Source organism: Asterias rubens, unplaced genomic scaffold, assembly GCF_902459465.1.
Source record: "Asterias rubens unplaced genomic scaffold, eAstRub1.3, whole genome shotgun sequence".
NCBI classification, from domain to species: Eukaryota; Metazoa; Echinodermata; class Asteroidea; order Forcipulatida; family Asteriidae; genus Asterias; species Asterias rubens.
In genome coordinates this window covers 1-23,602 of record NW_022985707.1, presented here as the reverse complement: position 1 = coordinate 23,602, position 23,602 = coordinate 1, and the positions used below count along the sequence as shown (strand labels likewise).

General features: G+C 40.2%; 2 protein-coding genes across 2 annotated transcripts; both read left to right on the top strand.

Annotated features, from left to right (window-relative positions):
* The first annotated feature begins 2,802 nt into the window (after positions 1 to 2,802).
* On the top strand, positions 2,803 to 9,180 carry LOC117305886. The gene is made up of 4 exons (XM_033790770.1): positions 2,803 to 2,910; positions 5,203 to 5,583; positions 6,410 to 6,784; positions 7,854 to 9,180. The coding sequence occupies exons 1-4, from the start codon at positions 2,847 to 2,849 to the stop codon at positions 7,868 to 7,870; spliced, it is 837 nt and encodes a 278-aa protein (XP_033646661.1). The 5' UTR covers positions 2,803 to 2,846; the 3' UTR covers positions 7,871 to 9,180.
* Positions 9,181 to 18,042: 8,862 nt separating this feature from the next.
* Positions 18,043 to 23,314, top strand: LOC117305894 (the record flags this gene model as incomplete). The annotated part of the gene is made up of 3 exons (XM_033790782.1): positions 18,043 to 18,157; positions 18,430 to 18,774; positions 22,916 to 23,314. Coding segments are annotated over exons 1-3 (799 nt in total), but the record flags the coding sequence as incomplete, so codon positions are not given.
* Between the last annotated feature and the right edge of the window lie 288 nt (positions 23,315 to 23,602).

Sequence of the window (23,602 nt, the reverse complement as noted above, 5' to 3'; positions counted from 1 at the left end):
CAGGATAAGCAAACAACAACTGAATACCAGCTACAGACAATATGCAACAAATGGAAATTCGATTGGTATGATCCTGTTTTTATCAAGGAAGGAATGTCATGCTAAGCAAATGTTTGTGCTTAGCAGCTCTATGAAATTGGGCCCCTGATGAGTACACCTGGCAGACCTTCCTGCCAGATGTACTCATCAAAGGGCCAGCTGATCGAACCCACCCTTACAAGCTTGTATACGCCTGCAACCATGGACCTCCTATTGTCCCTCTTTTGCCAGGTGTACTCATCAAAGGGCCAGCTGATCGAACCCACCCTTACAAGCTTGTGTACGCCTGCAACCGTGGACCTCCTATTGTCCCTCTTTTGTTCTTGTTTGTTTGTTTGAATGATATCCACATCAAGGGAACTCGGCAAACTCCCACAAAGGGATAATTATAAACACCAAGCTGGCAGCAGCCAATCTCTCTCTCATACAAACATTGGTTTAACGTCTATGATTATGAATTACACAAATCAAGAAATTGTGATTCATTAACTAAACGACAATATTTACTCTATAGTCATTGAGATCAGCAGTTAGCTGGGGGATTCGAACCCACGACCTTGTGATTGCAAGTCCTGCTACTCTTTTGTTACTGTCTATACATTCATCATCTAAAACACAGCACCCCGACGTTTCAAATTGCGCAAATAAAATTAATACAATTTCCTCACTTTATCAGTTTCTTTTTTCTATAAAACCTCAACCTCCTGTAATTATAAGCGTTATTCTGTCTGTCACTATTTCTTGGAAACAAGTGTATTTACTATTGGTCTTCTCTCCCCTGAAAACGCTAACAACGTGCGCCATAAAAATACTTACAGTTGGCTTCAGGGACACGTAGCCACCACGTCCTAGAAAACACAATGCTTGACCCACAACATAGACCTATATTTCTGTTTTTGTTGATGTGGGGGCTGATTATTATATTTATATATATAAATGATTAATTGATTTCTGTTTTCGTGGTTGAAATATGGCACGACATCGACCAATTACTTAGTCAGATATGTATTATTTAAACCCTTTCACACATTCATAAGGTTATCTTTTTAATTTGCCCTTGAGGAGGGACAAACTCAAATTAGTTCACACTTAACCAATTTCCTGAGCCGATTGATTGTAACCCCACGCAAAAAACGACTACTCTCTTTGTAATAACGTCAACTCAAAAAAACATCGTTTAAAGACTGGACACTATTGGGAAGTGTCAAAGACATTCACAGTTGGTGTATCTCAACATGCATAAAATAACAGCCTGTGGAAATTTGAGCTCAATTGGTCGACGAAGTTGCGACATAATAATGAGAGAAAAAACACCCTTGGCACACGAAGTTGTGTGCTTTCGGATGCTTGATTTCGAGACCTCAAAATCTGATTTTCTCGAAAGCTATATTACTTCAGGGTAACGTCCGTCGATGTCATTTTTTTTTTAATAACCGATATATCGAAAACTCAATATCGAGTTAAATCGATTAATCGAGTTTTTCCCCCGTCAGGATTCAGGATGAAGCCAACTAAAAAACAGTTCTTAAATTAATCGAAATTTTCGATATTTTGATATGATTAAAATAGTGACATCGGCAATTTCGATGTCAAAAAAATATCGAGTTTTTGAGTATTTAATTTTTTGATATATCGACGGACGTTACTTCAGAGGGAGCCGTTTCTCACTTTGTTTTAATACTATCTACAGCTCTCCATTACTCACCCTCTCTTGGTGACGTCATGCACCTCGGGTCAGCCCCGAGTGACCCGTTCCACAAGCAGGGCACTTGGGGCTGTCCCGGGTGAGCCCCTGGAATGATGTCAAAGCTATTTGGACGTACCGGGGGCAGACCGGGGCGACCCAGGGAAGCTAATCGAACGCACCCATTGATAGCCTTTACACGCGTGAATATTTCATCAAAGATGGCGGTCAATGACGTCATGTACAATCCATCTGTTGTATTTCGTGACTACATAGTCGTTTTAGCGACATACTGGGTGCGTTCGTTTAGCCCCTGGGTCGACCCCGGTCTGACCGGTACGTTCGAATAGCTTTGACGGGGCTCACCCGGGTCAGCCCCCAGTGCCCTGCTTGTGGGGTGGGTCACTTGGGGGTGACCTGGGGGAGCATGCCGTCACCACGAGAGGGCGAGTGTGATCGTTCGATTAGCTCTTGTCAGGGGCTCACCTGAGTGAGCACTGCGGGGTCGACCCAGGGAAGCTTATCGAGCGCACCCACTATGCAATGCACGAAGCAAACGTCGACTTGTTGTAGTCGTTGTGTTGCAATCAATGATCGCAGCATTGTTAGGCGCCTATACTACGACACTATATACGATCTTTGGTTGCAATCAATATGAAGTCGCGACTTCGACACTAGTCGCACTAGTTGCCAAGGCTTTACTCATGTATCACTGTTCGTTGTAGCATGATAGGTACAAAAGCGAAGTTGAATTTATAATTGTTTATTATGGGTTTTTTTAAGATTTGAAAACGAAAGACTCTTGAATTACCCTTGAACTCTAAACTCAATTCCACAAAACCCAGGGTAAGTATTAAAGGTGATAGCATTCCAATTACACCTATTTTTAGAGTTATTCAATTGATTAAAAAAAAAATTGGAGTAAACGGGCCACGAACATTGCGAAGGACATTACCGAGATTTTAATTGTTTGTGAAAAAAACAGAGGCAGATGTCATCAGGCCATTATTGATTAATGTGTGTATCAAAATGTATATAATGTGGCAGGTTTTTAAGGTTGAGCACTCTCGACTCTTAGTTGAAAACACACGCAGAAAGTAACCGCTCTGGACTCGGTTTCAACATGGCCGGCGCAACTTTATCGGTTTTCGTTGCAGTGATTGCTGTCTTCTTGTGCAATGCAGCAGGTTTGTTATTATAATTTTAATACAAATGGCAAAAAGGTGCTTTCTTTTTTTGAGTGTCTACCTTAGCTACTAGGCCTACTGGGTGAAAGGAACCATGTGCTTTTCAGACGGCTTCTTCTGTATACTTGTTCAATGGCTCTAATAATAATAATATCGTAGTCTTATATAGCGCACTTATCTACCAAACAAGCTACTCAAGGCGCTGAGTATATACAAACTTTCAGAACGATATTTATGTTGCTGCAGTGATGGATACTGATCGAGACCAAATTGTTTATGTGACTTTATAATAAGGGTTTACAATGTGCTACGGCGAATACAGCAGCCACAGCCAGGAACACCGGGGCGAACCCCTTCTCTTTTCGTTATTACTTAAAGTGCACTGGGTTTATTTACATGCGTTACAAAACACATGGGACCAACGGCTTTACGTCCCATCCGAAGGACGAAGCAATGGTTAAGTGTCTTGCTTAAGGACACAAGTGTCACGGCTGGGGATTCGAACCCACACTCTGCTGATCAGAAACACCAGAGTTTGAATTCGGTGCTCTTAACAGCTCGCGGCCACGACACTTTCACAGTAAGCAGTGCCCTGGTTTTTTATTTGATTGAAAAATTGATTGGGCAAGGATAATAAGTTGTTGTAAGGATAAGTCAGACCATGTGGCTCCGTGTTAACTGCTATTATAAACCGTCTGTTGAAAACTGTCATAATGTTAGCGTTTGCATGTATTATTGGCGTCAAGTGTATGTACAAACTCTACAAACCGATAATTTGTACTGAATGTGCACACTGTTTTAAAAAATTTCGGTAAATTTACGGACTCCGTAAAGTGAAATATTCCATAATTTAGCCGTTATTTTACGGACTTTCCGTAAATGCAAATATTAAATATGCTAATTAGCGTAACAATGGACCACATTTGCCCAAACACCGCACATAATAAAGTAATGTAATTGAATATTGTTGTTTCAGCCACAACCGTGTAGGCCTACACATGTACAAACCAACGTTAAAAGACTTTATATTTTACGGAATAAAACAACTTTTGCAGTAATTTTGCTGCAGGAATACGTTTTTTTTCCTTGCAGCAAAAACTACCGGACATGTTGTTTCATTCCGTAAATTAAAAAGTCCCTTATTGTGTACACGGTGGTTGCTGAAATAAAAGTATGTTCTTACAAATACTTTATTATGTAAAGGTGTTTGACCAAAATGTGGTTGATTGTAATTATGCTCATTAGCGTAATGAATATTTGCATTTACGGAAAGTACGTTAAATACCGGCAAAATTAAGGCGAAATTACGGAATATTTCACTTTACGGAGTCCGTAAATTTACGGATGTTTTAACAGTGTACTCCACAAAATGGATTACACGCCAATATTAAAACTGTTACATAATAATTGAGAGAATGCTGCTGTCCAATATTAGTGCCACGCAGGGTTAAAAGCACTGGACACGTTTGGTACTGTCAACGACCAGAATTATTACTGTGTGCCACACCCTTGAATTGCCGTGCATGTAGAAACAACGTCCTTGCGAAGACGAAATGGGCCATATTTTGACCGCGTGAGGGCGCTCTCAATCACTTCCGGGGTTATATTCTTTCTTACCCCAAAACAGCTATTAAAGATTGGAACACATTAGCACCACAGACATCTGATCCATCACGGACAATAAGACTTTTAAAGGAGCCGTTATAATCCACCTCTAAAGCAAATTGAAAGTACGGCGCAACAAAAGTGACAGAACGCCTATTAATCTGTGCAGGGCGAATCGCGTATACCCCCGGAAGTGATAAAAATACTATTTATATCGCCCTCGCGCGGTCAAAAATAAGGCACATTATGAGGACATTTAAAATGTTACGGGGCATGCGTACCCCCCCCCCCCCCACCCCCAATCTGTGCAAAGTAGATTGGCGCCCTTCAGCTTTTTTATTTAGAGGGAACGAACTTTGTTCCCCCTGAATAATATAATTATTTCGTTCCCTCTAAATAACACTTCGCCCCCACGGAATATTATTGCGTTCCATCTGATTTTTTTTTTCAATCCCAGGAAAGTAGCATAATGTTTTGAGGGAACAAAATGATGTCGAAATGTGTTTTAACCTTTGTTTTTTAATCTTTTCACTTTAAGGGCTCCATCGACAACTTAAGGCTAACGCCTGAAAACAAACCAAAAACAAAAACAAAAACAACAACAACCAACAACAACAGCAACCACAACAACTCGTTGCGCGCTATTAATGTGTGAAGTAGTACTGGTCTGTTTCTGTTTTATTTTAGTACAAGGCGAGAGCGAGGTCATCAGTCATAAGAAGATATTGGGCCTGCGTGGAATTCCCAACGTCGTCAGCGGCAGTACAACCGACATTGAGGTGAAGTTCATCTACCAAGGCTTGCATCTCCCTGGCACTTCGGGCAAGTGGAAAATGTCTGCCTACGGAAGCGCCACCGACAACGCGGGTAATGACAGTTTGATCCAGGTGGACCAAATACTCAGCCAAGCCGACCAGGATGCAGGTGACGACGTGAACTTCAGACCGACTGTGGTTTTAAAGGGATTGGACGCGTGTGGCGTTGACAGCTACGCTTGTTTCATAGTATACAGAGGTGGAGAAAAGATAAACAGCGCGTGCCTGAAGTTCTCACCCGCCGGCTGCCCAGGTAACAATTCAAAGTCCTGCAGGAAACCTATAAACTAAATGAAGAATCTTCGTGCTGGGATCACTGGCCTTACCACGTCCACTGCGCGCCGGGTGACTCTCGCGGGGCAGGGGTCACTACACTAGTTACAAAAACTTGTAAATGTGATATTTTGACTTCCAACACTCTTTTCAAAAATCAGATTCTGTAGAATAAAATTGTGTTGGACTCCACAACATCATGTTTACAATGTATTAATCCCGCAAACTGACAGTGTCGCTATTCAGTGCATTGATGCTCTCCGCACCCATTGTACTCAGCACAATGACGGCCACATAAATAGTGGGCGGTGACTTCAATTGTACAGTTAATATTACGATCCTATAAGCTAAAGTAGTAGTCCAGTCTAATTTCTATCATCCGCCCTGGTAATAGTTAAAAAGCAGGACAGTTCTTTTCAGAACTGAGAAGTCTCCAGAACCTCCGATTATCTACTCCACGGCAGTAGAATAAAGCAAGACAGTTCCCTAAGAACAACTCTACCTGGCAAGTAGATACACACATGGTGTTACCGCAAACCAAATATACAATAAACAACGCCATTTTCACCATTTTCAAGGACCAAATTACCTGGTAAATATAAGTTAGTTTATTTCTGCGACCGCGCCAGCTTCGGTTGGTTTCTGTTTTAATTTGTTTGTCTTAAGCAATTATGTGTTTGTTGTAAACTCAATGGAACAGCTCTTCATTTATATAACGTTCCTTTTGAAAAGTCAAAGTCTTCATTCATACATCCAGTAACGTTCAGTGTATAATGTTGTATTTTTCTTTTTTTCTTTTCTATAAGTTGCGAAGGACACAAATGATTACGGGAAGTGGATGGGCTTGCGTGGAATTCCCAAACTCGTCAGCGCCAGTGAAACCGAGGTGAAGTTCTTTTACAAAGGTCTGCACGTTCAACGACCTGGCGATTCGGGCAAATGGAAAATGTCCGTCTACGGAAGCGACACCGACAACTCTGGCCGGGAAGATTTGATCGAGGTGGACCAAATACTCAGCCAAGCCGACCAGGATGCGGGTTACGATGTGAACTTCAAACCGGACGCGGTATTAACGGGAATGAACGGGTGTTCCGGCGGTAACAACTACGCTTGTTTCATAGTATATAAAGGAGAAGCACAGAAAAACACGGGATGCTTGAAGTTTTCTCCAGATTGCCGAGGTAACAATTCAAAATATGGATTCCCCCACTCCAAGACTATGGGTGCGTTCGATAAGCTTCCCTGGGTCGACCCCGCAGTGCTCACTCGGGTGGGCCCCTGACAAGAGCTAATCGAACGATCACACTCGCCCTCTCGTGGTGACGGCATGCACCTCAGGTCACCCCCAAGTGACCCACTCCACAAGCAGGGCTCTGGGGCTGACCCGGGTGAGCCCCGTCAAAGCTATTCGAACGTACCGGGGCAGACCGGGGTCGACCGAGGGGAGCTAAACGAACGCACCGAGTGTTGAAATTAATACCTATGGGTTTTCACATACAAAGAAGCACATACACCCAAAAAGGATAGATTTACACCAAGGTGTTAATTGAACGCTCATTTGTTCAAAAAAACAATTATATTTGTGTTATCTCAGCACCTTAAATGCAGTGGACACTATTGGTAATTACTCAAAATAACGATTAGCATCAAACCTTACTTGGTAACGAATAATGAGGACAGGTTGTGAATTATAAAACATTGTGAGAAACGAATCCCTCTGAAGTGAAGTAGTTTTCGAGAAAGAAGTAATTTTCCACGAATTTGATTTCGAGACCTCAGATTTAGAACTTGAGGTCTCGAAATCAAGCATCTGAAAGCACACAACTTCGTGTGACAAGGGTGTTTTTTCTCTCATAGTTGTCTCGCAACTTCAACGACCAATTGAGCTCAAATTTTCACAGGTTTGTTATTTTGTGCATTTGTTGAGATACACCAAGTGACAAGACTGGTCTTTGACAATTACCAATAGTGTCCATTGTCTTAAGATGTTAATTTTTGTATCAATACGTGACTTCACCCATTGCGTCTCTTTTTATTACACCACATGTAAAAAGATTTCAGTGAGCACCTTTCAATAATGTGTCCATCTCAAATAAAAGTCCAATCACAAAGAAACTTCAAAGGAATGTCATAATATCCAATAATCGGCATCTTTGAGGAAAAACCCTCCATGACAAACTATTTGTTTATATACTCTCATATGATTGTTCACTCTCATTTTCTTCTTCTGGTGTCTGATGTTGTTTACAGTTCTTACACAAGGCTAGGCGATTGTACCAGTGGAGACCAACGCAGGTAAAGTAGGAGTACGACCAACGACCAAGAACAAAGATTAGTTTAAAAGGCGGAAGCCTCTCTATTTACACGTTATGTATTTGTGGTGTTTTGGGGATATTATGACTTAAGATTATTGGTTTAAAAAAAGGAAAACTTGATAAAAATCCTTAAAACGGAACCAACAAATTTACGCATTAGCATGGAAGAGCAGGAACGTCTCTCAGGGTCTCTTTGGTCAAACCGTTTGACGGGTGGCTGAATAACGCTCCATCATCTTGAATCATTTATAAAGATATCACGAAGAAATTGGAAACAGGGTATCGTAGCAGTTAAACATAAAGAAAGTAGTTTGTTGCAAGACGTATTCAAACTGGCGACATGGCTGAATGGTTTAAACCAGGGGACAACGTAATTCCCTCCATCAATAAGTTAGTTAATGTTTTAATTAAAAACGGTTGAGGATGGCCTTTCTTTCATGAAACTTTGTTGAATTTGTTCATATGCAGTCAAATTGGAACCATGCAGTTACCAATGTGGATCCGTGCAGTGGTTTTGACAATGAAGCCAGCGGGAGAAAATTGCATGGCATAATTTCTAAAGGTACTATTTTAGTGGATGTTTTCCAAGTGTGGCCGGCACGTTGGAACACTCAAACGTCTTGTTAAAGAGAGGGTATAGCCCTTGACACTATTGGTTAAAACTTACTTGGTTAATAAAAGCATTTGAGAGCTGTTGATATTCTTAAACATTGTTAGAAACGACACCATTTGAATTTACTTAGTTTTACAGAAAATTTGTTTTCACTCTCATTATTTAAATATGAGAAAGACTTCAGACACGAAGTTTTTTTCAAGCATCTGAAAGCCAACAATTCAACAACACATTGGTGTGGTCTTCAACTATTTCCTTGTTACCTCGATGACCAGTTGGGCACAAATTTGCACTGATTTTTGTTATTTTATGTGATACGTTAAAGGAGGGTACTTGTCTCTAAAAACAAAAATAACAAGTATGCCTTTCTGTTGAAATGATCATGTGCGAATTTGCTTAGAAATGCGAAGACCCACTTTTACAACGACAATTTCATTTAACTCCATCAGTGAGAGTAAAATAATTATATAACAAGCACTTTTTCCCCTCTCTATACTTTTAAGTTAACTGTACATTTCTTAAGGTTTGGTTAACTGGATGCTCTTATATTGGTGATTTGGGTCGAATTTAATATCTCGTTTTGTGAGAAGCAACGTTTGAAAATTATTTCGGCTGACAAAATTTAACTATTAACATCATATTCTGCATATCTCAGACTCCATTGATTTAATTTGTTGGCGTTTTTATATTTTGATCAACTTTGTCATTTAATTAGGATCTGAGTACTTTTTGTAAAACAAAACATAATTTCCACAGATTTACATTAAACTTAGACCTTTTGAAGATAGTGATGGTAGAAAGCTTCCCTTAAAATATTACTTGTTTTGTCTGTTTAAAGGCAGTGTACACCATTGGTAATTACGCAAAATAATTATTAGCATAAACCTTACTTGGTGACGAGTAATGGGGAGAGGTTGATGGTATAAAACATTGTGAGAAACGGCTCCCTCTGAAGTGACATAGTTTTCGAGATGAAGTAATTTTCCACGAATTTGAATCAAGCATCTGAAAGCACACAACTTCGTGTGACAAGATGTTTTTTAAAGCTCAAGTTTGCACACGTTTGTTATTTTATGCATATGTTGAGATACACTAAGTGAGAAGACAGTTACCAATAGTGTCCAGGGTCTTTAAATAATTAATTTTATTGTGCAATTTTATTGTAGTTTAATGTTTTTATCCATCCTGTCATTGGCGCTTACGCTGTTGGATGTAGCTGACAAAATAAAAACAATAACAACTTGCTGAGGTGCTTGCTGTATATAGTTGAGAAATGAGTAAAAACAATATCACGAAAATTATTTTCTTGACTTGTTTTATTCGTTTCTCAAAAACTACAGCACTTCAGCAAAGACGAAATATTTTAGGAGAAGCTTTCAACCACCATTATCTTCAAACTCTTTGAGTTTGGTGTTAATCTGTGGACGTTGTGTTTTGTGTCCTCTACAAAAAGGTACTGGCTTTTCAGAACCAGCGCCTTAGCTTTCGTCTGTGTTTTGATTGGTTCGAGGTGATGTGGGTGTAGCTGACAAACATCACCTCGGACCAATCAAAACACAGATATGGAAAGCTTACTTTCTGTAGCTCAGAATATTTTCTGGACCGGTATTTTATTTACAATACCAGAATCAAAATGAGAATCAATTTTTATCAGAACTGTTTTATTTGAACAGACACTACTGATACGGCATCTTCTTCTGTTTTGTGAGTGATACTTCAGGATTGAAAGATGTTTTGTGAGACACTTGAACATTTGAACATGAAAACATGTTGAATGTTGAAAAACATAAAAGAATCCGGACTTGCCATGTCTGGAGTTTACTTGCCTAACACTGATTTCACTGATTTCAAATTCCTACCTTCAGCTCCACTGAGTTTTTGCATGTCTATGTTTTCCTCCTTGTAGCCCTAAACCTAGAGTGGCTTTTAGCCTTGTTTTGGGCGACTTGCTCAGGTCAGCCCCTAGTGACCCTATCCACAAGCGGGACACTTGGGGATGACCAAAGGTGCACTGACGTCACCACGGGAAGGCTCACGTGATGATGTGTCTGGTTTTTTTCCATGTGGAGCGTGGGTAAACATCTGCACACGTTCGTCCTGGAAAACAAAATAGGCTACTTTTCCAGGACGAACGTGGGGTAATCTTCTGCCCACGACGTTCGTCCTGGAAACAAATAAAATACGCCACTTGGATGAGCACATCGGGGTCGACCCAGGGAAGCTAATCGAACGCACCCTCTACCTTTTAGGCACTGTATATGATATCATTGTATCCAATGGAATCACTTGAACTGAAGAGCAGGTACCTATGTATCTTTATCCTTGCGGATAAAGGCAGGGGCCAGTCTAGTTGCTCGCAAGGCTAGTCTAGACCTCAAGCTCGTCAGTCAAATTGGTTAAATCATACCGTAAGAGGGCGCGCTTTAGCGATTTCACTGTCCAATATCGAGCACTTACGTCTTGTGCCAAGACTAGGACCAACCAAAAATAATATGGGACCGTCATCCCAAAGGGCTTGCTCCACTCTAGGAATCCCCTAAACACTGTGCCCACCACCCCCCCAAGAAAAAGCCCTGGATAGCCGTTTACTGTGATCTCGTCACTCTCATCTACACAGATTTCACTAAATTAAAATATAAATGATTTTGCCTTTTGAATTATTATACCCAGAACAGTTGGAAGATTGAATAAGCATTGAATCTGTTCCGTGTATAGAGAAGCTGTCCTAACAAAACTCATGTGGCTGCTGTTTCAACATCTCTTTAAGGAATTCGCCCATTAATGAAAGTAAACTGCGCCAATAAAGTATCTAAACACTTACAAATGGTCAGATATATCGGAACCTGAAACAGTATGCCAAAAAATAATTATTCATTTCGAGTCACCGTTAATTTCTGCACATTTTGACACATCTTGTGTTGCGCTACGATGTTGTTTGGTGGATTTACGGGCACTTGAGTGGCTTAAGGTCGAATTTCAAAAGTTGCAAAAGCCCCTATTCAAGCTAAATCGTTGTATTGTGACGAGTAAGATCGGCGTTTCTTTTGCTCGCCTTTTATAAATGATGTTTTTTTGGTCGCGTTTTGGATAAATCGGTTGCGATGAACATACTCACCAATAATTGTCAGTATCAAGCAAAGGGGTCAAAGATGGGAGGCATACAACAATGGTAAGACAGGGAAAGGTGTTTCAAGATAACAGGAAAGATGGCTCAAACGACCAAACAGGAAAGAGGATGGATCGTTGGTTTGATAGAAGCCGGTACGTCGATGCGAGGTAAAAACGTCAGTAAATGGTGGAATCGCTACCAAGCTCAGGGAAATGTGGACGACCTGCCAAGGAGTGGCCGTCCGAGGGTGACTTCTGCAGCAGAAGAAAGTGAACAAGTCCATAAAGCCTGACACCACTCTCGAGGGGTTTGCGACGCATCCTGATCAGGAAATGGCAGGGGATTGACCAGGGACAGATCAGATGTCTCATTGAGAGTATGAGAAGACGACTCCTTGCCGTTCAGGACAATGATGGAGGACACACCAAGAATGGAGGACAGGATAACAGCAGTTTTAGAGTTAAAGATACGGCAATTAATTTCATGGTCATGTAAACGAAACGAGTTTGTGTCTTTTGTCTTGATTTTGTCTGAGTGTGATGCTTATGTGAGTTCCCTTTTGGAATTGGGGTGAATAGGGGCTTTTGCAACTTTTGAAATTCGACCTTAAGCCACTCAAGTGTCCATAAATCCACCAAACAACATCGTAGCGCAACACAAGATATGTCAAAACGTGCAGTGAATGCACAGCAATTTTTAGCCCGATCGGACTTACCATGTGGTCAGGGCAGAAACCACTAAAATCTGAAATTTTTAGGGTAAAATACCACCTTTTTGGCAAAAATATGTCATAACCATGTCAATTCTCATCACATATATGCAAATTTGGTATCAAAATGATGAAAATTGCATGCTCAAATCAGTTCTTTTGTCAAAAATAAAATTCCTGAAATGTAGGTTACTGTAATCTTTAATCGTGACCTTTGACCCAGTTTTTGAAATAATGTATCATTCCAAAAATCAATGAAATAAAAATCTCTTGATAGAGCATGTCTTCCTCTATCAAATTCTATTAAGATGACGTCATAGTGACTATGCCCGGGTCATAGTCAATTGATTATGCCCGCTCTGAAAATATCGCAATATTGGGTGCGTTCGTTTAGCTTCCCTGGGTCGACCCCGGTGTGTGGCGGTTTTTTTTTCCAGGACGAACGTGGGTAATTATCTGCACACGTTCTTCCTGGAAAAACAAAACGCCACACACCGGGGTCGACCCGGGGAAGCTAAACGAACGCACCCTATATGTATCACGACGCAACCTTTCTTCGCAGACGACCTTTCACCGACTAGTCAGAGTGTTGTTGATTAGAAGAGTCGTTATTCGATATAATAACAGTGACTGCTTAATAATCGGGGAACAGTTAACATTATAGACCCTCGGTGATGTCAAATGGTCTCAGCTTCAATAATTCCATAATAATACTATAATTATACAATAAAATTTTTGTTTATAGCGCTTTTCACATAATATGCGTCCAAAGGACTCCACAAGATTATTACCCCTGGTCACTGGGCCTTAAATCATTCCTTAAATTATTCCACACATCAACAACATTGTTCGTTTATCATCATATCACATCAGGAATATAGGTAAGATTCGCAAGTACTTGGACAAAAGTGCCACTAAAAAGGTCATTCACGCATTTGTTACTTCTCGTCTTGACAACGGCAATGATCTTCTCTACAGTCTTCCTAACAACCAGATTTCCCGACTTCAACGGCTCCAAAATACTGCTGCCCGCATTGTGACACTGTCTAGAAAATCCTGTTCTATCACCCACATTCTGAAACAACTACACTGGCTCCCTATCTCTCAACGAATCATCTTCAAGCTGATGCTCATTGTCCACAAAGCTCTTAATGGCAAGGTTCCCCACTATATATTTCTGAACTGCTTCAAGTTTACACTCCATCAAGGAATCTTCGATCAAGTTCTATGCTTCTCCTCATTGAACCCAAGTCTCGACACTCATGGGTTGACATGTCTTTTTCTTCAGCCGCGCCACGCATCTGGAACTCTCTACCACTTAATCTTCGATCTTGTCTTTGTACCGCAAAATTCAAGTCTCTTCTCAAAACTTATCTTATGTCACAGGTTTTCAATGACTAATTTTGTTGTGTCTGTTTGTCTTTGTGTTGTGAGTTGTTTTTGTTTTGTTTTTGGTTTTACTGCGCCTTGAACACCCAGCAGGGTGGATATGTGAGCATTACAAGTCTTCTTATTATTTAAACCATCTTAGCTCCACGTGGAGTATACAGCCTGTTTGTGCAACATTAATATGCACTACTAGGTTAAATCAATAACAAGAACCAAGAACCATCTCTGCCCTCACAGGTACCCATTTACCCGTGGGTGGAGAGAAGCAATAATAGTTGAGTGTCTTGCTCAGGGACACAAGTGCCACGCCTGGGATTCGAACCCACACTCTGCTGAACAGAAGCACCAGAGCTTAAACATTCGGTGCTCTTATCCGCTTGGCGGCCACTTAACAAATCTTTGATAAATTTGTTAAGGAGATTTATTTGTATTACTATACCTCATACATATTCATGACCGAGAGTCGAGTTCCAATTGGTCCATTCATCATCACGTGCCAGGTGTTAATTTTGATAATGTTACCAAGTGCGCACGCTAACATCGACTACTAGTCACCCTCAAACCATGTTATATTTGTACATTGTTAAAACATATCATTGAAACAGTTTCACTAAGTCCTACAGGAGCGTATAGGTCCCCCCTCCAAAAATAAAAAAAGTTACGGTGCTCGTTTTTCTGAAAATAGCTGTCCCTGTGTGGTTGCTATGGATTATTGCGTAGGCACACAAAGGTAACAAAATAACCATTGGTGTTCAAATACAGTTTTCAATTTTACTTGCTTTTGATCGATTAAAAAGAAAACATTTTATCTGCTTTACTCCCAAAAAATAATTTATGTCGATGAATTATACACACGGCAATCAATAGCCTTACAGTAAACGTTAAAATAGAACCAAATTAGAGAAAAATCAATCGTGGGTTCTCTTTAATTTCCATGACTTATTTTTGTGTTCAATGCCATTGTTATATTTATACACCATTCGTTGTGTAGTTGTACCAACATATTATTTAGTTGACACCTCCGGGTATTAGCCTATCTGTGATTTCAGTGGAATCATCGAATGATTTTTTCGAGTTAAATAAACCCAATAGAATCGATTCGTTTTTCTGTTTGTTTTAAAAACTGCCCGTTGAATATTTGAGCAGCGGTATAATTTATTCACGTGTCTGAGCAGTTTAGGGGAAGTTGGTGTCCAGTTTAACAGTTGTAGGGTGATCACGCCTAAGAGTGGCCTAGGTCAACCATTGTCCATTTTCACCTTTCACCTAGACTGGTTTTCGACCAATAGTGTTATTCGGATAAGAGTCAAAACAAGCCAAACATACATATAAACAACAACAGGAGAAAAGTCATAACAACCAGAATTCTTTACCCAGTGGCCAGCTGTTGCAAGGTCAATGGGAGGTGGGTGGAGGAGATAATAACACCATTGCCTTTGACGTTTAAAAATACTGCAAATATTGACCACAAACATCTGGGACATGACCATCACGACCTAGAATCCGCTATCCGCTTACCCCACATAAGAGAGAAGATTAGGGGACGAGGGGGTGTAGACGTGTTATAAATGCAAGAAATTACCATTCTTTAACTTTTGGTTACCCTATAGAAAAACGAAAACAACACTCAATTCAATTTGAATCAATTCCCGAAACCGGTGAGTGGTTTTGTCTCATGCACCCCAAGCCTGTGGAAGTATCGTTGCCGATCAGAGAGCACCGAATTCAAACTCTGGTATTTCTGATCAGCAAAGTGTGGGTTCGAATCCCCTGCCGTGGCACCTGTGTCCTTAAACAATACACCTTACCATTGCTTCGTCCTTCGGATGGGCGACGTGAAGCCGTTGGTCCCATGTTTTGTGTAATGCATGTAAAAGAACCCAGTGCACTTATCGAAAAGAGAAGGGGTTCGCCCCGGTGTTCCTGGCTGTGGCTGCTTAATGCGCCGTATAGCACCTTGTAAATCCTTATAAGGTGCTACATAGTTGGGTCTAAGAATTCATCACTGCAATGACCTATCTTTCTGAAAGTTTGTATATACTCAGCGCCTTGAGTACCTTGTTTGGTAGATACGTGCGCTATATAGGACTTCGATATTGTTATATACACCTTGAACTGCGGACCTCATTCCCCCCCCCCTTTTTTGTTAATATTTTTTTGCCAACAGCTATAGCTCCCATTGGTTTTGTACACGTTTTCCAACTTTGGACCTCTCCCGAAACGCGGACTCTATTGTCTTCTTATGTTACAGAGTCCTCGTTTTGAATTTGTATAACGTCTCATTGTTGGCTGGACGAGAAGGTTTAGTTTGTAGTCATCTACACCGACTTTTCAAAGGCTATCCATAAGGCTATCCACTTTTCAACGGTTATCCATAAGTAAGTTTGGCATCCAAGGAAACTTAAGAAGTAACTATAACTAAATAGTAATTTGCGGGTACCACCATAATACAATATCTCTTTTAAGGGAGTGTGGGCTCTGAACAGAGCCGGCAAGGAAACTTGTTTTCGTTGAGTCGCAGCTGTTGTTAGAAGGAAACTATTCGAACTGGAAACGTTTTATACCTATGGTGTTTCCCAAGGATCAGTACTCGGTCCTTTTTTTTTAACTTGTTGGTTACTGACATCCCTAAACACTTCGTCAATTGTGATAGTCTTCTATCCAAATGTAAATATTGTTTTCTTTGTCATTGGAAGAAGCAACCAATCTTGCAAAGGTATGAAGTGTACTCCTCTCAACTTTAGGATGGGTTTCAAACTAAAATATTTTAGGCAAGTTCATTCAGTGTATTTCGCTTTGCGTAACTGGAGTTCGCGCAGGCAACGTTAAAACGTTCACTGCTTATTCATCATGGTGTTGCCTGCTGGTCACTGATAGTGCTTATTAATATTATTTTTTATTTATTTGGCCATTTCACATATATAAACATATACTTGGAATGGAAAATCATTAAAAAAGTACTTCACGACTGAGGACAACAGAAAGACATCAACAATCCAGGTTTGCCAGGACTGACAAAAGTGCCTGCACTGTCACCAAGAGGTGTGTCAGTCCAACTTGAAAGGACAAGAGTCAAAAGGACAAACAATTTCACATAACAAACAAAATGTTTTGGAAGTAGGCCTACGTATTCGTTTGAGCGACATTATGTAGTGTACGCAGCAAATACTCGAATTTTTGAGATTGTAGTAGTTGTGTCGGTGCAGTTAACCGGGTAGTTGAAAAGCGTTAAAGACACTGGACACTATTGGTAACTGTCAAAAACCAGTCTTCTCACTTGGTTTATCTCAACATATGCATAAAATAATAAACCTGTTAAAATTTGAGCTCGATTGGTCGTCGTAGTTGCGAGATAACTATGAAAGAAAAAAATCCTATGTCACACGAAGTTGTGTGCTTTCAGATGCTTGATTTCGAGACCTCAAATTCTAAATCTGAGGTCTCGAAATCGAATTCGTGGAAAATTACTTCCAGTTTCTCACAATGTTTTATACTATCAACATCTCCCCATTACTCGTTACAAAGTAGGGTTTTATGCTAATAATAATTGTGAGTAATTACCAATAGTGTCCACTGCCTTTAATAGCAGCTCAACAGAACAGTCAAATTATAATTGCTTCGACACTAGTTCGACACTAATACTTCGACACTAGTCGCCTAGGGAGCATTTATAAGTAATGTAGTCAAAGTAAACCTGAGTATAGGTACACAAATTCAAACCGGGGACCTTAAGAGGAAAACAGAGTCAACGGTTCGGAAAAGCTCCACAATTGGAAAACAATGTACGCAACATGGGAGCTTTTGCAAAAAAAATTGTAGATATGAACAAAAAAGGGATATAAGAAGTCCACTGTTGCAGGCGTATACAAGCTTGTACGTAATACCAATCGTTGCAGCATGACAAGTAACATTTAAATATCAACCAATCAATTTCCTTGAAAGTGACAAGAACGAAGCTGGGGATTTATTAGTTTATACATTTTATTTTGTATAGATTTGAAAAACGAAAGACTCTTGAATTACTCTTGAAATTTTTATAATAAAGTTAATTCAACTCCACAATTCCCAGGGTAGGGTGATATTCCAATGACACTTTTAAGGAGGCGGTTCCATTTTTAGAGTTGTTATTAAATCTATTGAGTTTAAAAATAGGGCCACGGACATCTACGAAGGACATTGATGTAATTTGAATAGATTGTGAAACAAAATAATGGCAGCTGTCATCAGGCCTGTATTGATTAGGGTATGTATCAATAAGTATATAAAATGCAGGATTTTGAAGATTGAGCACTCTCGACCAAACAACCCCCGAACAGACGCAGAAAGAAATCGCTCTTGTCTCAGTGTTATTCGAACTTGTCAACATGGGCAGCGCAACTTTACTCCTCGCAGTGATCGCTCTCTTGGGCTGTGTACAAGGTTTGTTATTCTGTAGTGCTCTCGCGGAACATGCATTAGTTTCTAGGGGCGATGTAGCCTTTTGTCAAGGCTTTCCAACTGTGCCCTAGAGCTCATGCGGTGCTTGCATCATTAAGATTATGTCAAAATAATGTTTCACTCCTGCCAAAGGCAAATAATAATAAAACACCGGATACAGCTCTTTCGTTAACAAAAATCATCGACATTTTGAAAGCAATGTATTCCCAACAGCCATTTGAATATATTTTGTTTATATCTCATTTCTTTCACAGGCTCATTGGGCGCAGGTTATGTTCAGGGTTGGGGAAAAGGTCTTGCAATTGACTCAAAAAATGCAGTAACTTACTCGTTTCACGCAACAGCGTCTGAAAACGATGCGAAAGATATCTGGAAGATATCTGCTTACGCAAACACTGAGGCTGTTAACATCGACAATCCTCAAGCTAAGCTGATCAAAACGGCTTCTTCCAAGGATATCGACTTCAAGGGTACGACGGTACTGGCTGGTTTTGGCGGTTGTCCGGACGAAAAGAACTACGCCTGTATCTATGTCACAAGAGGCGAAGATGTGGTTATAAATCACTGTTTCCCGACTAAGGCGCCAAACTGTATAAATGGTAAGTTGTCAGCATATGCTGAAATATTTTTATAACTATTTCCAATTGTCTTAAAGATATATTGGACATATTTGGTAATTGTAAAACAGTCTTCTCACTTGGTGTATCTCAACATAATCTGCACAAAATAACAAACCTGTGAAAATTTGAACTCAATTTTGGTTGTTGAAGTTGCGAAATAAAAATGTAAAGAAAAAAACAAAGAAGTTGTCAGATGCTTGATTTCGGGACCTCAAAATCTAATTCTGAGGTCTCGAAATTAATTCAAATATTTATAGAAAATTACTTCTTTCTCGAAAACTACGTTACTTCCGAGGAGCCGTTTCTCTCAAGATTAGCAAAATCGTCATTCTTTTTCGTGACACACAATCATCGTTAATTTAGCAAAGCTGGTTCGACTGCTGGATTTTGCTGATTTAATTGTTTTCAATTTCGTAAGGAGGCAATAAATTTCGCTAAATGAGAATTCTTTCAAATAAGTACGACTTATTGGACATTTACAATTTTACTCTTGAGGGGTGCTTTACATGTGTTGTAGGGCTCAACAGTTGTGCGACATCATCAGGACATACTATAATATATGTCAAGTCCTTGTTGAAAACTCATTTGTTTATTTACAAAAGTCTTGTTATTATTATTATTATTATTATTATTATTATTATTATTATTATTATTATCATTTACTGCGCACTCTGTGGGTGCGTTCGTTTAGCTTCCCTGGGTCGACCCCGTCGTGTGGTCGTTTTTTCTTTCCAGGACGAACGTGTGCAGATAATTACCCACGTTCCTCCTGGAAAAAAACCCGCCACACACCAGGGCAGCTAAACGAACGCACCCATTAATTGTGTACAAAAACCAATGCCCCTGAAAATTACGTAATGCAATGTGTAAATTCAATAGCAAATGAAGGCGTTCGTAGCCGCCCAGTAGACCCTTCCCATGAAATATGTAAATTGCACATAGCGCGTGCACACTAACGTTTTGGTTGGAAAAATGAGGGAACATCGCGCTTAGTCTGGTTCCCAGACCCAAAAATCTCCGACTAGGCTCTGTCGAATTTAGGGTCCGGTATCACCCAAAATCACGTGACCAAAAAGGAGGAATTCCTCCTCTTTCGAAGTTATCCGAAATGTTCCGAACGTGTTGTCGTCAACATTCGGACAGTATCGTTGATGTTCGGTACGGACTCGTATGTCAGTCCTGTCGGCCGTAGATCCAGGAGTTTTTATGCCAGTTATTGACAATGCAGGCGTTGTGCCTAAATACAGCGTTTGCAAAGCGATGCGACAAGTTCAAAATATACAAACCAGGGAAGTCGCTCCGGGATCTGTTAAGTTTTTGTCCTTTTTCTTCAAAAATATTTTTTCAAAGATGTTTTGACTTGAGTGTTCATTAGACATTGATTGAGGATTAAATTTCATGATTTTTAAAAGTGTTAAAAATGGGGCAAAATCTGGTGACTAGCTGTCGAAATTATACGTGTTGAACCAGATTCTCATTAATTGACGATCAAAATAATCTCGTAACCCTCCGGCCTGGCGGCCGTAGGGAGGAGGGCTACGTTATCGCAACTAGTAGTACGTGCAGACATGGTTTCCCTGGAGATGACCCCCGACCCTGACAAGTTGCGTCATGCTCTATATTTAACCGTGGGTGATACCTGACCTAAGATTTTTAACAAGAGACGTCAAGGAATCTTTGGTCAGGGAACCAGACTACATCGCGCTGTTTTGTACCATAGATATATATAGAATTAAATAACTAGATCGGCCGCTCGTACATACGCGGGTTCTGGCATGTGCGCAGCCATGTACCAAGCGGTCACGTGCTGGTACCTGGTACCAAAACATTGAAGGCGCACTAGACGGACGAACGCGGTTTTGCGTTTAAAGTGGTGTTATAGTATAGCAAAACATCATTTTGGTTTAATTTCGAGACTTTCCTCCAGCCGAATTATTCATGTAATTTAATGTAACTATGCCTTTTAAGGCTAAAGGATGGTTGCAAATTGCTCTGCAGCCATAAGTCAGCAGCAGAGAAAAGAGAAAAGAGAAAGGGACCCAGGCTAGACTGAGTCCCTTGTAAGCTGACAGGTAGGTAAGTAGGCCTACTTTTTCCTTTTAATTTTAGCAATATTACCATTGATGTGAATGAGCTTCATTTCGGCTGTTTATCAGGTTTACTCTTTTCTTTCCTCCATCGTATGCTGTATTAATGATAATATTCATTGGGACTTTGGGTCTAATAATACTCCTATAGGCTATATAGTGGTTTATTGCATGCACGGTATTGAACAGGTTTAGTAGGTAGTGGTGGTGATTAAAAGTCGTTGTTTAATGTCCAACTCCTCTCAAGTGATACCGACATTGTTTATCTTATGCTTGTAAAGGGAAACTCCATTTATTTTTAAACAATATTGTTATAAATATCATTCCAGATCGCGCTTTTGAGTGTGTTGCCCCATAACTTTGGAATTCTCCCCAACATGTTATCAGGATCGCCAATTAGATACGGGCTTACCTTCAAAACGTTGCTCAAGACACATTTCGGCAAGGCTTAATGTTAGTTTTAATGACATTTTGGCCGGCTGATGTATAATTTATGTTGATAGCTTTTAACTTCTGTTCTTGGTATTAGTGTTCAGTGCATGTTACATTTTAAATATTCTAGATAATATTGTTAACATCTGTACTTTTTACTATTGTGATTCGCATCTTTACATTTTTTTTAATGAACTTGCGCATAAAAAGAAATGACTAAATTGTAAGATAAGTGAAACTAGTTATTTAAAAAGTTCTTTAAAAACCGAAACAACCGGTTACGGAAAATTGTAGTGCACCTCGAGCTCTTTATAGTTTTACATTATAAACTGTAACGGTGTTGTCAGGTTACCAGACTCTCTTCAATGGATTCAAAACTGTTGCTTTAGTTAATACTTTAACACTCGTTCACATGAACCCATTTCTAGAGCAACGTTTAGTGCAGGCATAATTACTCTCCAAACTGATTATATAATACGCATTTGCTTTGTTTTCTTAACTGTATGCTTCAAATTATGCGCGGTCTGTGTGCACACTGAAGTGACATTATGCTACTATACCGGTGAAAAATAAATGATTAGCCTCTGTTATACTTATACGTTTGTGCTTATGTTGAGTTTATGAAGTTTGCTTGTTGTCATTTATCATAACTATATGGGTCACTCTATAAAATTGTGCGACAAACCTGTCAAACAACATATAGCCCACCGTGTGTTTAAGGAATGTTTTCAATGTTCATTTTCAGAGCGTTAAAACCAGCACGTGACTTTTTAACGCGTCCATGAAGAACCAGGAATGTTTGTGTACGGCTAATGGCGCGTATGTACTTTTGTACACAGCTATAGGGTGCGTGACGCAGACGCGATTGCGCGTCTGCTTAGTGCACAACTCTATGGCGTTTGCCAACCAACAGGGTCTGTACGCATGCGTGAATGTGATTAGCATATTTCATGGGAAGGGTCCATTACTTCGAGGGAACGAACTTGTTTCCCCGAAATAATATAAATATTTTATCTGTATTCCTCAAAATAACTTTTCGCCCCTCGGAATATTATTGCGTTCCAAATAAGGTTTTATTTCGGTCCAGTAAAGTAGCATTTCGAGGGAACGAAATAATGTAGGTTTTTTGGTTAATTTCGGGAAAATCAGCAGCCAATTTCAAACGACCAAGCTATTCTATTTTGCGCGAAATCGAATGCTTCACTATTGGTAATTAAGGGAATCAATGTGTGGTGAAGAGGTATTCAACTAGTGGTTTAAACCCAACGAGGCCTGGTTCTTGATAATTTTACCGAGACGAAGTCGAAGTAAATTATCAAGAACCAGGCCTCGGTGGGTTTAAACCACTAGTTGAAAAGCGATTTAACACACTTTGATTCTCATTCATAAATACCCTTTCGGTCAAAAAACCATCAACACTTTCGGTTCAAAAAGTAGTTTTTTTTTTTTTTTTTTTTTAATTGTTTAATGATTTCATCCACGAAATTGACAACGACAACGACAGCGACAACGACACTGACAACGACAACGACAGCGACAACTCGTTGTGCAAATGATTTCGTTCAGTGTAATTTCAGTGTATTTGTCTGGGTTTTTTTAAGGAGGAGGAGGAGAAGAAGAACAGAACCCGCAAAGCACGGGAAAAGCGTCATGGGGTTTCGTTGCAACTCCAACATTGGTCAGCGGCAGTCAAAGCAACATTAATGTGCAGTTCCGTTTCGAAGCTGCGTATACACCAGGTGCTTATTCGGGCCAGTGGAAAATGTCCGTCTACGGAAGCGCCACTGACAGCCCTGGCAGGGAAGATTTGGTCGCGAGGTACAACGTACTTAGCTTCGCCGACAGGGCTCAGGGTGACGAGGTGGTCTTCACACCGAGTTTTATTTTGAGGAGAATGAACGGCTGTTCCGGCGACAACTACGCTTGTTTAATAGTATACAGAGGTGGAGAGAAGCTGGCCGACGGGTGCCTGAAATTTACGCCACCTTGTTCAGGCCCAGGTAACATCATTCAAACTAGAGATAAAGTTGCAAGAGACGCCATCTTTAAGGGCAAATTGCATTTTGGTTTGCAGGCTCATCAAACACACAGTTGGTTACGCAGCCACGTTGCTTACGACCAAATCAACAACGACTTTGTGAAATTACAATAATATACAAGGTATTATAAAGCGTTTTAACCAACAGGGGAAAGTACCAGGACAGCGCTGTACACACAATTAAAAATTGTGATGTACGCGTGCTGCACGCCGCTCTCGCGCAAAACGCAAAGCTGCGTGTTCAAAATTG

Excerpts from the sequence above, each read along its gene's own strand:
- LOC117305886 (XM_033790770.1), top strand. The coding sequence starts at position 2,847 with ATGGCCGGCGCAACTTTATCGGTTTTCGTTGCAGTGATTGCTGTCTTC. Across the intron at positions 2,911-5,202 it reads CTTCTTGTGCAATGCAGCAG|TACAAGGCGAGAGCGAGGTC; the intron begins GTTTGTTATTAT and ends GTTTTATTTTAG. Across the intron at positions 5,584-6,409 it reads CTCACCCGCCGGCTGCCCAG|TTGCGAAGGACACAAATGAT; the intron begins GTAACAATTCAA and ends CTTTTCTATAAG.